This window comes from Cornus florida, unplaced genomic scaffold, assembly GCF_030987335.1.
Source record: "Cornus florida cultivar Cherokee Brave unplaced genomic scaffold, ASM3098733v1 CherokeeBrave_3.0.0_Hap2_Chr05, whole genome shotgun sequence".
NCBI lineage: Eukaryota > Viridiplantae > Streptophyta > Magnoliopsida > Cornales > Cornaceae > Cornus > Cornus florida.
In genome coordinates, this window is record NW_026775575.1 from 107,391,612 (window position 1) to 107,409,204 (window position 17,593).

At 35.6% G+C, this 17,593-nt stretch overlaps 3 protein-coding genes across 3 annotated transcripts; 1 reads left to right on the plus strand and 2 right to left on the minus strand.

Moving 5' to 3' along the window:
- The first annotated feature begins 567 nt into the window (after positions 1-567).
- On the plus strand, positions 568-6,663 carry LOC132308346 (poly(A)-specific ribonuclease PARN). Its single transcript, XM_059806407.1, has 7 exons — positions 568-1,018; positions 1,339-1,469; positions 1,849-2,180; positions 3,816-3,929; positions 4,445-4,571; positions 4,653-4,923; positions 5,455-6,663. The coding sequence occupies exons 1-7, from the start codon at positions 645-647 to the stop codon at positions 6,287-6,289; spliced, it is 2,184 nt and encodes a 727-aa protein (XP_059662390.1). The 5' UTR covers positions 568-644; the 3' UTR covers positions 6,290-6,663.
- Positions 6,664-6,948: 285 nt separating this feature from the next.
- On the minus strand, positions 6,949-7,686 carry LOC132308347 (early nodulin-like protein 21). The gene is made up of 2 exons (XM_059806408.1): positions 7,485-7,686; positions 6,949-7,349 (listed from the first exon to the last, which is right to left on the minus strand). Exons 1-2 carry the CDS (start codon positions 7,684-7,686, stop codon positions 6,949-6,951), a joined length of 603 nt encoding a protein of 200 aa, XP_059662391.1.
- A 2,352-nt stretch (positions 7,687-10,038) lies between these two features.
- On the minus strand, positions 10,039-11,493 carry LOC132309920 (nuclear transcription factor Y subunit B-9-like). Its single transcript, XM_059808173.1, has 2 exons — positions 11,439-11,493; positions 10,039-10,592 (listed from the first exon to the last, which is right to left on the minus strand). Exons 1-2 carry the CDS (start codon positions 11,491-11,493, stop codon positions 10,039-10,041), a joined length of 609 nt encoding a protein of 202 aa, XP_059664156.1.
- Between the last annotated feature and the right edge of the window lie 6,100 nt (positions 11,494-17,593).

The following is a 17,593-nucleotide window of genomic DNA, read 5'->3' on the forward strand; positions in this document are numbered from 1 at the left end:
AATAATATAGGTAGTAGGAAATATTGAAATTTAATAAAAATAAAATACGATAAGAGAATAAATACATAATATTAAAAAATATAATTAAAGGAGGAAACATATTATTGAATTTTAATATTTCAGTGTATTAATATATAATATTTTTAAAATTATTTATTTAATTTATTAAAAAAGTTAATTAAAGAAGGAAATATATAATATTAAATATATAGTATTAAAAAATTTATATCAGACCTTCCGCTAAATATTTATTACTAATGAAAGTGCAAAAGATAAACATATGGTTTTATAAATATTTAAACTTTTATATACTCAAAGAAGTTGCTAATTAATTATTTTTAAAAGAAGATTTATTTTAATAATTTTGTGTAATATTTTTAATTAAAATTATAAAATAACTTTTTATAAATTTTATATATATACTATTTGAACTAAATATTCTTGATACATTCGCAACGTTATTTCCATGTGTGGCCAACTTTATCGTTACGACGTCGTGTATTTATTCAGTATGTCCCACACAGCTGCACCGAATTTCCGTGTTGCACCCGAAGATTACAAATGTGCCCTAGTCATTCATCATCAGCTTCCTCCTTCGAGCAGAAACATAAAATTTTCACTGTGGAAAGGGATGCGTTGCAGAGATGAAGAAACAGTGGATGGTTAGGGCTCTCTCCGGAACCCTAACTCTAGTTCACAGCAATACCACCCCCATCCCTCGTTCACTTTGCTTTTCCACAACCACTTCGTCGACATTCGCTCTCAAGAATGTCACGAAGTCCAACTTCGAATCGGCTCTCAGCGATCTCAGACTCCATGTCCGTGACGCAGACTTCGTCTCGATCGACCTCGAGATGACCGGAGTCACCAGTGCTCCGTGGAGAGAGTCGCTCGAGTTCGATCGACCCGATATTCGTTATCTCAAGACCAAAGACTCCGCCGAGAAGTTCGCCGTCGTTCAGTTGGGTGTCTGTCCTTTCCGGTGGGACGCTTCCAAGCAATCGTTCATAGCTCATCCGTCAGTTCTTATTCTTCTCTGTGCATTTGAATTTTTCTCATTGTGTAATTTGCTATTCCTCTGTGCATTTTTGTTTTCTTGTGTTGTTTTTAAGAGGGGAAAAATATTTAAATTTGAATCCTATGCTGGATTAAAGTATTTTTGTTGCCTACTCAAAAGGAAAAAAAAATATAAATTAGTTTTGGTTGCTGGAGAGAACTCTTGTAATGAAACAGAACCGGAACGACAAGTTATGTGAGTGAGGAAAGTGATAAAGCAAGAAGGAGTTTAATTCGTTTTCAGCACACCACTGAATCTTACATTCTGATGATGCTTGACAGGCACAATTTTTATGTATTTCCACGTCAAGAAATTCCAATTGATGGCCCATCTTATGAGTTCCTCTGCCAGACAACCTCAATTGAATTCTTGTCAAAATTCCAATTTGATTTCAACGCCTGCATACACGAAGGTAAGCCATTTGTCTGTCTATTTTTCCCTTGCTCAGGCTGCAATGCTGCTTTGCTGCCCCCAATAGTGGTCATTTGGAGGTTTTGAGTTCTTATACCGTGGTTTTGGGGATAAATGTTCTAATGTGAAAGCTTGGGTTGCAATTGCCGGTTTAATTTAGGACAGAGTAGTGGGTAATTCCTATAACGCATTGCAGGTACCAATATCTTGCCAATGTCTTAAAACCATTAGAACTTAGGGTATTCTCGTTTATCTTTGTGTTAGTTTATTTTTGAAGTAATCATTGTTAATGGTTTGTTTGCCCCCAGCTTGGGGCACTCTCTCTTACAAGTATTGCTAGATTTTGAATCATATATTTATGTTGTATTTCCATTATTCAGGAGTATCTTATTTATCCAGAGCACAAGAGGATGAGGCACTAAGACGCCTAAACTTGGCATATGGGGATGAGATATCACAGTCATGGTCTAACTTGAAAGAAGTTAGAGACATGCCAGTGGTTAGAATGGCAGATGTACTCTTCACTGAGAGAATGAAGAAAAGGATAAGTGAATGGCGTGATGGGTTGTTAAGGACTAGAAATGGTGGAGGGTCTAAATTTCATGGTAGCTCCAACGACTCAAATCAGCAATCTCAAACCATTTTCTTCAATATGCGTCCAGCCCTTCCGCTAAAAGGTTTCAGCTCTCACCAGCTCAGGTTGATTCAATTGGTAATTTATTTTATTTTCCAATTTCACTTTGATATCATTTCTTCATTCATGAGATAATTGCTTAGAAATGTGGATTATATTGGCCTTGAACAATATTTTGAAGGTTTTTTTTTTTCCGCACATGCTTGCATAAGTTGTATGTTAGGAAGTATATAATAGCGTAGCACAATATCTGATACAGATCTATGCTATGGAGATTCTAGAATTCACAAGTATATAATAGCGTAGCACGACAACTGATACAGATCTATGCTATGGAGATTCTAGAATTCACATCTTATATTTATTGTTAAGGCAGTTAAAGTGGAATGCAACCTATTGCACCAGATTATTATTATTTTGCTTTTCTTTTTTGCGTGTAACATCTGTATGTAAAGTAGGATTAGAATAGTAGACATATGTCATTGATATCTAAAAGAGGTGTACCTCATATACAAAGGCCGCATGATGCCAAATAGTTTATGAATTTTATTTGTTGGATAAGCGCGAGGACTTGTCTAAATTAAGAAGGTGATGAATTCATGAATTCTCCAGTCTGAATACTCCTAACAAGGAGACCAGTAGATATATTGCCATGAGATATTTTTAAAATTTAATGAAGGGGTTGTGGATGCAACTATCCCAAAAACATGCCAAGGATGACATACGTTACAGCTGGATTGACTATAACCTTCAAAGTTATACCTTAGGTTATGCAAATAATTCTTGACATTGTATCCTTCTCACAATCAGACTCATTTGATCTTTCCACATCTTCTTCTCAGTGTCTAGACCTGCCTTTTCATGATTCAATTGCTCTTGTGAGTCATCAACGCCTTGTCCAATTTTCAACTAATTGGGTTCAAAACACAATGGTGTTCGACATTTGTATTTGATTGGGCCTGATCTGATGACAAGCTGCAGGGCTTACTGCCTGGATTTTAGACTCATATTATTCACCCAAAACATCGTAATAAGGTTTAATAGTCCTATTTTGTTGCTAGCTAATTTAAGAAGGGGTGTTATAGTTTAAAATCCAGTTTGTTAAAGTGTGAGAGTTTGTAATTGTAAGGGTCTGTGCACTAGGGTCGAGTTGTTTAATCAACCAACCAAACTTTTCAAACTGGAGTGTTTATATTTCTTTCTATTAGTGAGAATCCAATTGCACTTATGAATATTATTACGTAAAATGCTAAAACTTTTTTATTGACTCCACATTTTCTTCATCCTGTCGTTAGAATACATTTCCTGTCTTGTGCTTGTTAAATATAAAGTTGACCAGAGATTAGGAGCTGTTTGTCACGTTGTTATCCTAAGGAGAGAAATATGAATCCGTATACGAAGGCTATCAATATCTAATCAACATCATATTTGGCCATAACAAGACTGGGAGCCTTGGTTGATGATCTTCCCTCTGGTTTCAGGCACCATCCATGACATTTGTGTTACATCAAAAGGAAGTCTGATCTTTTCACTTTTATTTATTGTTCCCATTTTGTCCTTAACTCGGTTTTGTTCATCACTTGATTGGTTTTTATGTTCTAGACAAATTTTTTATCTGCTTGTATATACCAAGCTTCTCTTTCTTCAAAGTGTTTTATGATCTTATACTTGCTGAAGTTTTGCAACTGATGTATATAAACTGGAAATATGCAGGTTACAGAAAAACATTTTAAAGATCTTACTTATGTCCGTGTGAATGGTGAAACTTCCTGTGAACGACAATTGATTGTATATACAGACTCCAAAAATGACAAGGACTTGCTTATGGTAAGATGGAAGTACGACCTTCCAGAAGGGCTATATTTCTAGTGCGTTCATTTGGATCTGAAGTTTTCCTATTGTTTCCATAATATGAAAGACTGTCAAGTATTTAGTTATTTACTCTTGTTATAATATTTTTTGAGCCTAGAATAATCTTTTAATTTGCATTGTATCTTTCTAAGAAGCCTCAACAGTATGCAGTTTGGACTGAAAATGCTTTATGGAGTGGAGTATTCAACAGAAACTTATTTGTTTTGGTTGAAGAAGGGATTTAATAATATATAAAATGGACATTACCTAGTTTTGGTCCCACTACAGCAGTTTCTGGGGAGGGATTTAATAATAGATAGTAGCAGTAATTGGAAAGAAAGAATAAAAAAAAAAAAAACTGTTGAGGCATAGAATTTCTGCACCTCAATTAGGATGGGAGGAGATGAAGAGTGAATAGGAGAGTTGTCAGCATCTTTTGTGATATTACCTGTAACTCATAAGGACATGACTTGAATCTTAATCTTATGTAGAGAGAGGTGAAGGATGGGCTTCGCAAAGAAGCAGAGATGAAGGTAAAAGCTGCAGTTGGATTTCGTCATGTTATCGACCTCCTTTCCTCAGAACAGAAGTTGATTGTTGGTCACAATTGCTTTCTGGGTATGATTATCCTTCTTGACTTTGTTGAAGTGGTTTTTTTAATTTGCATATCTCCTTATATGCTTTGTCTATGTGATACAGATATTGCGCACATATACAGCAAATTCTTAGGCCCTCTTCCTTTGACTACTGAAGAATTTGTCTCCTCCGTTCACAAGTACTTCCCTTACATCATTGATACAAAAATACTTTTGAATGCAAATAACGCACTTCAACATATGATGAAGAAGAAGAGCACATCACTATCTAAAGCTTTTGCTATGTTGTGTCCGCAAATTGCTTCTGGTGTTGGCAGCTCTGGTTTGGCTTTTAAACCATGTGTTAAAGTGGAGGTTCAAGTGGATGATCTGAGGTTTGTTTCATCCTTATGTGTGTGTTGTCGTGTGCATTTATGTTTCTTTTACATGTAAAGTTATCAACCATATCTTGTTACCTAGTGTTGATTCCACCAAGGGGTGGTGCTGGGAGGGGCGGACTGTGTGCAGGCTGAACTTTGGTGCTATTTGCACAAAGTGACTGTCCTCATACTCAAATCTGCATTCTCAAGCTTGGTAGCCCGAGCTTCTACACAAAGTTGTCTTCCATGTTAAAGTCAATAAAGACAAACCATTCTTAACTAGAAAAAAATAAATAAATACAAACCATTACCGGAGGAACATATTTAGCTTCTGTGGGCATAAATTTGACAACGTTAAACAAACAGAAAGTAATAGCTAAACAAATAAATAATAATAATAAAATAAATAAATAAACAAATGGTGGAAGCTGTTGTCCTAGCAGGAAAGTCAGCCAATAGCTCAAATATTAACTGCTGCTACGTGCTAATCTGTTCTATTAAAGCTTAGATGAGCCATGTGAGTAATCCTCCATGTCCCATTTGCAGGTCCTCAAACTGGAATTCTGGAGCAAAGCATGAGGCTGGATATGATGCTTTTATGACAGGGTGTGTTTTTGCTCAGGCATGCAGTCATCTTGGCATCAATTTCAAACTCCATTCACCTTCTGCAAATTTAGTCCATGACGAGAAGCTCCAGAAGTACATCAATCTTCTTTATCTCAGCTGGAATAGGGGAGACATAATTGACCTGAGCAAAGGTACGGTTGCAGAGTCTTCGGGTTCAAGTGATCTTATAAATCGATACCCAAAAAAAATTTTGTTCTCAAATATTGCTCTAGTATGGGGTTTCCCGTCCATGCTCAAAGCAGGGGAGATCAGGGAATGTATCTCTAAAGTCTTTGGCTTAAACTCTGTTACTTCCGTCTACCACTTGGATGAAACTGCAGTGTTTGTTCAATTCAGTAAGGCAGAATTTGTCTCTGATTTTCTCATGTTGAAGGAAACCCTAGAGAGAAGCAATGATCCAATCTCGGTTTTGCATCCACTCTCGAAACTTTTGGAAGGAGGAAACACTCATGCTACCAGTTATGAGATCTATAAAGAGATGTGCAGTTCACCCATTTCAAAAGTCCTGTTTGCAGATCAGGCAGAGGCCATTGGTATTAAATGGAAGACCAAATTGGTAGATCGCGAGATAGGTGTGGAAGCCAGTAGAGATGAAAGTTCCAACAAAGAAAATGAAGTGCACACTGTTCCTTCATCTCTTGGCAAAAGTGAGTCAGAAGATAAACATGTGGTAAGTGATTCATCACACGGCCATTTATCGAGTGAAGAATTCATAGAATCTCTGTACCCTGCTGAAGCCGAGGTTGGAAAATGAATTAGAAGCTTTTAATTTTGCAAATTTCTGGGCTAAAGCTGTAGGTCTTACTGAATATTTCTCCGATCAATGATAAACATGTGGTAAGTGATTCATCAAGCAACCATTTACTGAGTTAAGAATTCAGATTCTCTGTATCAAGCTGAGGTTGGAAATTGAATTAAAAGCTTCGAATTTTGCAAATTTATGGGATAAAGAGGTAGATCTAGCTGAATCTGATCTCTGATCAAATTATTGGATTTCTTGTAAGAGCAAAACTAGTCTAGAACAGTATGTTTTTTAGTTGAATTTTTTGTAGTGAAGATTAGGACTGTAACAATACAATCAACAAGAAATATATGAAAATTACATCTGTTCAATGTTCATTGCGCAAATTGAATTTACTTTTATGTGAACATCTCCATTCTATGTGATTGTCTGGTAAATTAGTTTCGCATTCAAGTTTCATGGTGGTTCCGTTAACTGCCTAGTGGACCTTTTAAACTGTTCTTTGCAGAGATATATGGCTCTGAAGGATGAAGTGAAAGTTGAGATGCACGATGAGATAAAATGTCATGCAGCCAATCATCACTCTGAAAATAATACTGCTAAAAAAAGATGATCAAACAAAGGGATATGAAAAAGCAAACATAAACTACCTAGCAAAAAAAGACCAGTTCCTACATGAGCAAATAGAGAATGACCAAGACGCCTCCAAGAGCAGTCATGAAGAAAGATGCAGCAGACAGCTTGGTGGTAGAATTGAGCCCCGGCGGTCCCCAGAAATCGGAATCCCAACCATCCCCACCGCCGCCGCGGCTTGATCCGCCTCCACCACCTGCTTTAGGCGATGGTGCGGATTCTGGTGGCTCGATTCCAGAATGCACCATCACGCGGATAATCATTTTCTGACCTGATTTGCAGTGCTCAACTTGCCCACTGATGAAATAGAAGTATCCATAGTGATCAAATCGAAAAACTGTGTTTCCATCCTCGAATTTGGAAATAGGGTTAGATATGACACAGTTCTCATAATCAGCTTTGTTCACTACCACCACCGAGTCCTTCCGATACTTGAAATCTGAAACATACAAGTGATGATCAAACACAAACACAAAATCAAACTAAAGTACCAAACTTTGTACTAAGATAACATCTCAAAAATGTATTTTATATTTTTTAAATTTCATTAAAGCTTGATTAGTGATGAACTTACAAACTGTATCTCCAATGTGGAATCTGTTTTTGGCAGCCCAGTTGTTGTATGTCTGAGTGTCGTTTGCAGTGGGTCTAACCCAACCTTTTTCGCCGCCAACTTGGAATTGGTAAGCATATGCGGAGATGGCAACAATGGAGATGAGGAAAAGGGATGAGAATAAAGCGAAATTGAAGACTTTGGTTACTGAAAAAGAAGCCATTATTATTAATTGGAGTCTCTCAAACAAGGAGAAGAGCCAAGAACCAAATGAGAGGTGTGTTGAGTTTTCATATATGAAGAGAGAGAGAGAGAGTGGCAGTTAAGTTAGTTATTTCTCTCTCTAGTGGGGTATGAGAGTGGGTAGTGGGATTGGGCAGTTAGCATTAGGGAGTCCTACTGGTCGATGGTATACAATGAAGTGATTGAAGATCTCTACCATTCTTAAGTGTTCATTTATTGAGCAACCCGGCTCAAAATTGAGTTATTTCGTCAATGCACTAGCCTGTCGGATTTAACTGTGATTTGTTGAGCTTTCAAAGGAGAATTTCGTAATTGTAATGTGTGATAAGTAAAAATGGGTGTGGAGTACATCAACCAAAATTAAAGAATATATATATATATATATATATATATATATATATATATAATTAACTAGCCCTTTTTATCCTGCGAATGTGTAATGGCTTAGAGTATCTCCAGCGGTATGTTAAAAAACTCTTTTGTTTAAAATATACACTGTCACATATGATTTGTAAATTTTTTTCACCTCCAGCAATCTGTTAAGATACACTATCACATCACCAATGTGTAAAAAGGTTGTGTATTTTACACGGCACTTTTACACTGCCATGTAAGCATATTTTCTCTATCTCCTCCCCCTTTCCCACTCACAGTTCTCTTTCTTCTCTCTCATTCCTTTACGCCTCTTTGTTTCCCACCTTTCTAGAGTGCAATAGAGAAGAATCTGTAACTAGCGGCAAGGTAAAAACTGCTCGACCATTTTTTATTTATTTATATATATTTTTTAATAAACATAATTTGATTCATCACTTTTGTTTGATCTTTATCTTCTGCAATCATATTGTAGATTTTAGGGTTTTTTTTTAATTTTTTATCCTTTTACATTCTATTCTAATGAGATAAATATGTACTAGTCAAATATTAGATATATATTTTAATCACGTAGTTTCTACGTACTTGAATCTTATTTTTATTATTTGTTATAAGTTTCCGGTGGCGATGGCGATGGCGATGGCGATGACGATGACGATGGCGTGAAAGGTTTGCTATTGACGGGATGGGAAAGTGAAATATAAGGGGAAATTATTATTATTTTCCTGATTGAGGAGGATGGGGACATGAGGTTTAATCGCCAAAAAGTAAACTGAATAAAGTAGGTTTGTAAAAGTTATGTAGGGCATTGGGTACAACATGTGGTTGGTTATTATTGGGAGATACTTTTTTATACAAAAGGTATAAAACAACCGCTGGAGTTAAAAATAGTTAGTACAAAATTTTTGTATAAATCTACTCTGTCACATCAAATTTATACAAAAAATTTTAACATACAGCTGAAGATGTTCTTAGAATTTCCTCCCGCAAAAGGAGTCTTGTTACATTTTTTAAAATACATTTTTTTTTCATAATATAGGACGAAAAAAGCAATTGATAATGTCGGCCATTATCTAATCACAACATGTGACAAGTCTTTGAATAAAAATTTTGTAAGTTTTGTCGTGTGGTGAGTCACAAGCCATTAAGGATGATAAATTAGACACGACACGAACACGACACGAGTTAAAAGGATTTGAATTTGGCATAAATAAGTTTAGATCATAAAAGGGTACATGATTAATCCGTTTACTTAACTGTGTAGGGTTAGGGTTGAAAAATTCAACCTGTGTAACCCGTTATGACCCATTTAACTCAACATGTTATAATTGTGAATATGATCCATATAATATGTTATCTGTTTAAACTTAATTATTATGGATAATTAAGTCATTTCAACATAAACCTTATCTATGCCTTATGATTTTATTTTTTTATTTTGAATATTTGGGTTAATTATGACAATTTTTTTCTATTATTTAGTATTTGATTAAATATTAAATGTCTCGTTTTGATAAACAGATCATTAAACGGATTAACACGTTTATCTGTTTAATAAACGGGTTGGGTTAGGGTTGATGATTCTTAACAGGATTATTAAATGGGTTGGATTTAAGTTTACCTATTTAGTATAATACCCTTATATCGATACAATACGAACACGACCCATGAATACGAATTGCCATCCCTCCACAACCACGTTGGGCCCGCCACAAACAGCCCAGCTCGCCAATTTTACTAACATGTGGGCTGGCTCTAAAACTTAATTGCAACAAATTAAAAGGACAAAATTAAATCCAATTACAATCAAAGTAAAGCCAAACATTCCCACATACTAATAAACTTGGAGTATCAATATTGTAACATGTCTTTAATATTCATAATTCAGTTCGATATATTTATATATATATATGGCCTATTCCCATTAATCTTCATCAATAGACACACATATTTATAATTGTCATTTGAATTGATGAAATGGATCAAAGTTGGCCTGGGAATTGGATCCACCACCTCCACTGGAGCCATCCCTAAGGTACGCATTCAATATTGTTGCAGCATCGATATTTTCACGTTGAGGAAATGCTGCTCCATAATTCACCGTACCAGCAGCAGCAGCACCACCACCACCAAAATTCACAGTCCGCTTCACATTAGGCTCTCCGCGAAGGGAGGTGCGCTGTGTCTCAGCCTCCCGGTACCTGTTGAGGAAGACAGTGAGAGGGTCTACGTAGTTGTCAAACCCCAGCCTACCCATGGCCCATAACACGTCTTCTGCAGTGATAGTCTTGCGCTGCTCGTGGCGGCACCGCACGTTGGCCTCACTGGTGATGAAACTGATGTACTCCGACACACATTCTTGAATGGTTTCTTTGACATCGTCAGAGATCTTGGCATGCGGTGGGAGGATGCAACGCATGATCCTTATCACGTTAGCTATGGGCATATACTGGTCTTGTTCACGGGCAGACCGTTTAGGGGCTTTCTCGTCATTGTTTCTGGATTTTGCTGCAGCTGGTTGAAATAAAAAACATCTTTCACACAATCAAATTATATCACACTCTAATAAACCAAATAAACTTTACAACCATGCAAAAACAAAAATAATACTTATACCACGTATGGTGCCATATATATATATATATATATATATATATATATATATAATATAAGATAACAGGGTATACAACGTGATAATTTATTTTTAATTTAAAATAAAAATAAATGTATAGTAAATGGGCCGTTAGAGTCGGTTGTGCATATTAATGTCAAATACTATGTATTAGTGTTACATTCAGACTGGGTCAACTAACCAACTCATCACATTTATATTACACAAAGCCTTCTTCTTCTTTTTTCTTTCTTTTTTTTTTTTTTTTTGACAACAAAACCAAATTAATAGGGCAACTATACAACACGAATGAAATATTCATTAAAAAGAAAAAAAGAAAGAAAGAAAAAAAAAAAGAAAAAGCATTGGTTTATGGAAAAAGGAAAAGTTGAATTTCAGCTCAACCTGAGATACATTAGCTAAGACTAATTTATACATACACCTCCATGCAAATGATCGATGGAACGCAAAAGTCACTATATATCAAAAGTCAAAACTTAATTACCAGAAAATGAGCAAATCAATTGGAAATTTTCTTGAGATAATCAAGAGCAATAATACTATATATCAGATATATCATATATATTAGAAGAATAACTCGATCTACTACCTATCATGGAAGGTACATTCCCTGATAAACAAAGAAACTAGAAACTTATACATAAATACATGCACATAGATATATAAATCAGAAGTACAAAGAAAATGATGATGAACAGAAATGAGAAGCTGCTTAATGTGGAGATTACAAGAGCTAGATCTTGGGTTTCTGTGACAGCCATGAGAACCTTCTCCACGTTCCATTTTCTGTGTCCTTGCGCTTTCTCTCTCTAAATCTCTCTGTCTCTCTCTCCTAGTTGGTTGTGAAACTACTTAGGTGGGATTTTATACAAGCTCAAAGAGTTCTTGGCATGCAACCTAGTATTGCCGGTTAACAACAGCATCTACTATTGGCAACAAGTTGCTTTTACTGGCAACAAAAGTCTCAAGATTGGTCATTAGTGATTGTTGACTGATAGCTTGATTCTTGTTTAATGACACCTATCTGGATATATATATATATATATATATATATATATACTTGCATACATGCTATAGCTTTCCTATTATAGGAAGAAAATCTGCTCAGAATAATACATCTTGTTCGGCCCAGTTCGATCGTGTCCTACTTTTATATGATTTGTTAGTTTTAGTACAAATATCTGGATGCATCTCATTAATTCAGACAAATCAAGTTGTTTCATGATCCAATTATACAAGTTTTCACGATTGACATGTGAGAAACCGAGTCACTCGACAATCTACATTATAACTGTGAAATTAAAGAAAAAGAAAAGGAAGGATAAATTCATAGGACATTCAACAGCAAGTGTGAAAAGGAAGGATAAATTTATAGGACATTCAACAACCCAGCTGTGAAAAAGAAAAATTGTAAAGTTCACTCGATAACAGACATTCTCATTTTTAACTGTGAAGTCCACGGATAATTAATATCCAAATTGATTTCGCATTTAAGCATTTTTCAGACACAAGGGTACTCGTCACCCCCACTTGTGAGAGGAAAGGGTTGTAGGGTCCACTCAACAACACGCATTTTAATTGTGAGAGAAACAAGTGTGAAGTCCACCGAGTCAAACATTTAAACATTTTTCAGGCCCAATGGTTGCACTTAGCCAATTAATGCAGTTGTTAGGAAGTAGTATTTTACAACACAGATATAGCATTACTTGCTTTAATATTTGTTATTAATTTTAAAAAATAAATAATTATTTTCCTACGTAGATAGGTTAAAATTTAGTGCTTTTACGTTCAATTATGCATTTTTATCTAAAATGCCCTTCAAAAATAATTTACAATTCAAATTCAAATTTATTTTTAAACAAATTCCCATGAAACTTGTAACTTAATTAATTTCAATTTTATTATTATTTGGAAATTAAGATTGATTGTGTAAATGTATAAAAAGTAATAGGGTAAAATACACTTACCTTGGTTTGGGCAAATCTTACATGGGTGGAGCGTTTGAATTTTATTACTTTGACCTCCCTTAAGATTATAAAAGTCAATTATATCTTTATATGTAATATATATTTTATAATACAAAATATATTATAAAATCTTTAAAAAAATTAATTTTCTATCTCATCTCTCTTATTACTTTCTCTCTCGTGTTACCCCCTTCTAAAAAAATATTGTAAATAAATAAATTGAGTGTAAGGGCAACTTAGTCATTTTATGATTTTTTTTTTTTTACAAGTTTTGATGGAGAGGGGGTTGTTGAGTATACACCCAAACCTAAGGGAGGTCAAAATAATAAATTTGAAACGCCCCACTTGTGTAAGATTTATCCAAACCTTAAAGGAGGTCAGTGTAAATTACCTAAAGTAATGTATGTACATTATTTGGGAGTAGATAGTGGAGAGGCCCACTAAACTTTTGCCAGTGGACAAGCCCACTAAATTTTTTACAAAATAATACTAGGCTAAACATAGATAAACAGCCCAGACAAAAGGCAAACTAATTCGGTTTTCAAAAGAGCAATGTGGGTGTGTGAGAGATGATTCCTTTTCTGCTGATTTCAAACCCATAAATAACAGTTTATGGGATTTTGTCTCTAGACTATGCTCTGAAAATGTGGTTGGTTTATGAGATTTGTCTTGTAACTACGCTCCGAAACTGTGGTATGAAAAAACACGTGAGGTTCTAAATAACAACTCCCCAATGAGGACCACGGATTGTAACCTAACCATACTTTCTCACATTTTAAAATAAAAAACCTAGCATGACAATTCTCAATATAACAAATACTGTATTACCAGTAATGGGGTTAAAGCAGTGGTTAGGATAAAACCAAAGGACGATAGAGGCTAATGGGCTTAGAGAACACAAGGCCTTGTTGACTCACTATTGGACTTGGGTGCTCTTGTAGAAATTGGGGTTTATTCAGCCCACCAGTGGGCCATTTTTTTGGAAATTGGGGTTTATTTTTACTGTAAATCAGAATATGTATAAAAAATTACTGATTATTATAGTGAAATTAATGAATGTATCACTAATGATATGAACGTTAATGTAAACCAGAAGCACATTAATGTCATCGACTCATCAACAAGGTTGATCCAGCTTAAAAAAATTGGAGTTTATTTTATAATGAAAAAATGATATTCAAGTCTACTAATTAGGTTTGTTTGTCATTGATGATCTGAAATAGGGCCTAAAGTAGGTCCGGCTTCAGGTTATAAAGGGCTTGAATATTACAACGATTTTCATGAAGCTCTTGACTTTCTTATCCTCTCCATGCCGCAAAACATGTTCTCATTGTGTACTTCTTTATTAAGTTAACAATTTTTGTTTAATATTAAATATTAATAACTATTGATACGAGGACAAATTTTTTTTTTTTTTTCAAAATGTTTATTAGTCCTTCTCTTGATTAGCATAAAAGTACAAAATTTTAATATAAATATCATATAAAAGTGTGCTGGAAACCCATTAAAATTAGTTTTATTCCTTTTCTTCACTAGTATTTTTATTTGAGACAATAGACTATTTTGCTAGATCCTTCTTAACAGGTGTCGCTCTCACGCTTCGAACGCGCTCCCGCTCTCACTCAAATTCTCACTATTGATTACATAATTTTGCCGCTCTCACACTCAGACTCACACTCCCGCTCTCAAATTCGCTCTCGCTTCCACTCCCGCTTTATGTGACTTAGGTGACATCGAGTAAATTACTATTTTAATGTCCGTTATATTTATTTTCATCACATTCAATGAATAAATCTCATTGGAATTTAAAAATCACCGATATTCCGAAAACCATTAAATTTAGGTTCATATTACAGACATTCCAGCAAAAATAATATTGGGTTGAAGCAATGGTACAATACACGTACTCTTTAAGGAGAGTACATTTAAAAGTCTGATTTTTCTTAAACACTACAGATTGTTTAGCATGTGGCGTTTAATACCAAATGCATTAAAGGGAAAAGGTTAAATTTTCAATTCACCGTACCAAACGTTGTGTTTCCTTAAATACAAGGACATGGTCCTACTTTTCGTGTGTCTTGTTAGCAATTACCCCCTCCGTCCCTAATAAGTAATTTCTTTTTCTTTTTTTTATATTAATTGTCCTTTTTAAAAAATCAAAACATATTTTCTCATCCGTCCATTATCCTTTATCTTTTTAAAAACTCCAATTTCTAAACATCGACCCATTTAGGGACGGAGATAGTATTGTTTTGCCGGTCTATTTTGGAAACAATTTTGAAAAAAGCAAAACAAAATAATCATCATATTGTTATCAAACGATACTCATTTTTCACAAAATTATTTTTAATTTTGTAACTGTTTTAATTTTTCTGAATCTCATACTTTTGGAAACAATGAGAGTTGCTGAAAACGCTTGAGCATTGGTGACAGTGACACAAATTTGAGATATCAGAAGCAAAACAATGGCTCAATGGTAAAAGCTTGGGCATCAGTAACACTGACACAAATTTGGGATATCAGAGGCATAACAATGAAAAGAAAGAGCATGATAGATTGTTTGAAATGCGAGGTGACGAACAACTGAAAAAATGAACCAACAAGACCACCTTCTGGCGAAACTAATGACTAAATTCTTCTAGTTGCTGCCACTAACAATTGCTCTTCATATATTAATTGGTGGTTAAATTCCTGACCAAAAACTCTGTGAATACCCCACTCACCCCGCGGGAAAGAAGGATAAGAGGTGGTGGGAAGCAGAACTTTCAATTATAAGAGAATTGTAACGCTCAAAATCTCATGATCCGGTACACTAATTAAAAGACTAAAACTCCTGATATCGAGTTCAAAACGCGAAAACAAGATCAAAGAAAAAGCCACTAGAAGTAAACACCACCTCTAAGACCAAAAAGTGACCTCTTCACCCTATGTAAACACCACCTCTAGGATCAAAAGGAACCTCCGAAGAAGTCACGAGACTCAACTCGAAGGCAAGGCAGTCTTTGTTGGTCCCGAGTCCTTTAAAGCAAATGAACAGAATTGAAAAAGTAGCTACTCGGAGAAATCAATCGTTGACGCTGAAAAGGGTAAAAGATCTTACTGTAAGTGCAATCCTCCATCTTGGAGGAGAATTGTAGTCAGAGAAATTGTTCAATGGGAAAGAAATGGCAAAGGCTTTCCTTTCACATAAGCTAAGGGTAACAAAATACGGACGGACTTGGATCCTCTAAGTTAAAAACTCTTTACATTATCATAAGTTGAATTAAATATATGTTAACATGTGACACATTAATGACATCTAGGGCTTATATTGCACCATATCAAATAATTAACTTAAAGGGTAAAGTACAGCAACACCACCTCAGATTTGCCAAATGGACACACAAGTGAAACTTTCTAAATTTTTGGACAAAGACACCCCTTAAAGTTTCAAAAATGGACAAAGACACCCCTGACATGCAAAATTAACCAAATTACCCTTTGATAATAAATTAGACCAATCTACCCTCATCAATAATTTATGCATAAAAAAAATTAAAAAAATAAAAAGCAATTACTTACCCTCCACCGTTCCACCGCCACCAGCCCACCACACAAAGCCACACATATATATATACCCACAAATTTTTGTATAGCAAAACCCAACACTACAAAATCCAAACAATATGAAATTGGGTCTTTTGATTAGGTGCTCAATTGCATACCTGCAATTTTAGACAACCACCCACCCAGCTCTGTCACCCAACCGTGAATATCATCACAAAATCCAAATTCAACAACATGGGCATGAATTTTTTCACCTCTGACAAAATCCAAATTCAACAACATGGGCTAAAAGAATGTATGTAGGTATATATATAGATGAATCAACCAATGCATGCGCCAATTTGGGATAAAATCAAACACTCTGAATTGACAGCGGAAAGGATTAAAGTTAAGTAAAAAAAAATTGGAGGAAAGGTGTTTGAATTTGACAAGAACAACCACATGTATGGTATATATATAATACATCAATCAATTGAACAGAAAGCAGTATCGTGTATTTACCAAATGGTGGAGGAATAGGGTTTGAATTTGACAAGAGCAACCACATGTATGCATGGTATAATACATCAAGGAATTGAAGATCGTTTGTTCTTGTCGAATTCAAACTCTTAGTGTTTGAATTTGACAAGAACAACCACATGTATGGTATAGGCTGCTGTCAATCGAGATGAACTAAACGAGAAACTACACTGCATATTGCTCTTGTCAAATTCAACATGGGCATGAATGTATGAATTTTTTCAACTATGGTTATCATAAAATCAACGAGTAAGGACGGTCAAAACAAAATGGTAGACACGAACTCTGAGACTGAAATTGCCGGCGAGGGCCAAGCTCCGATGACAATGCGGCAACGGACTGAATAGTGAAGCGAGGTTTAGAAGGTTCAGATGAGCACAGCGAGCGTTACCTGCAAGGCCGAGGAGGCTGAAGTGGCCATCGCCTCTACCGTCCGACGAGCGGCGACGACGATGGCGAGCTGCCTCTCCTCCACCTTCGGCGTCATCGTCATCCTCCGCCTCTACATCAACGACTGACCGACTCTAGATCCGCGGCCCGCCTTCAATTCCATCTACCCATAGAGCCCCAAATCTGTTTTCGCCGTCAGCCTCGCCATAAAAAACGACAAACTTGCCGCCGCCCTCCACCGAGATTGTCTACGCTCTCAAACACCTCCATACCATGGGCATCTCTACCGTGACCTCAAACCCGAGAACAACAGCTCGCCGTCGCCTGTCGCCGCCTTGTGTGTGTGTGGATATATATATATATATATATATATATATATATGTATGTATAAAAAAGAAAAAAATGAAAGATGAAGGAGGAGAGAGGAAAGAAGGGTGCTGAGGGTAATTTGGTCATTTACG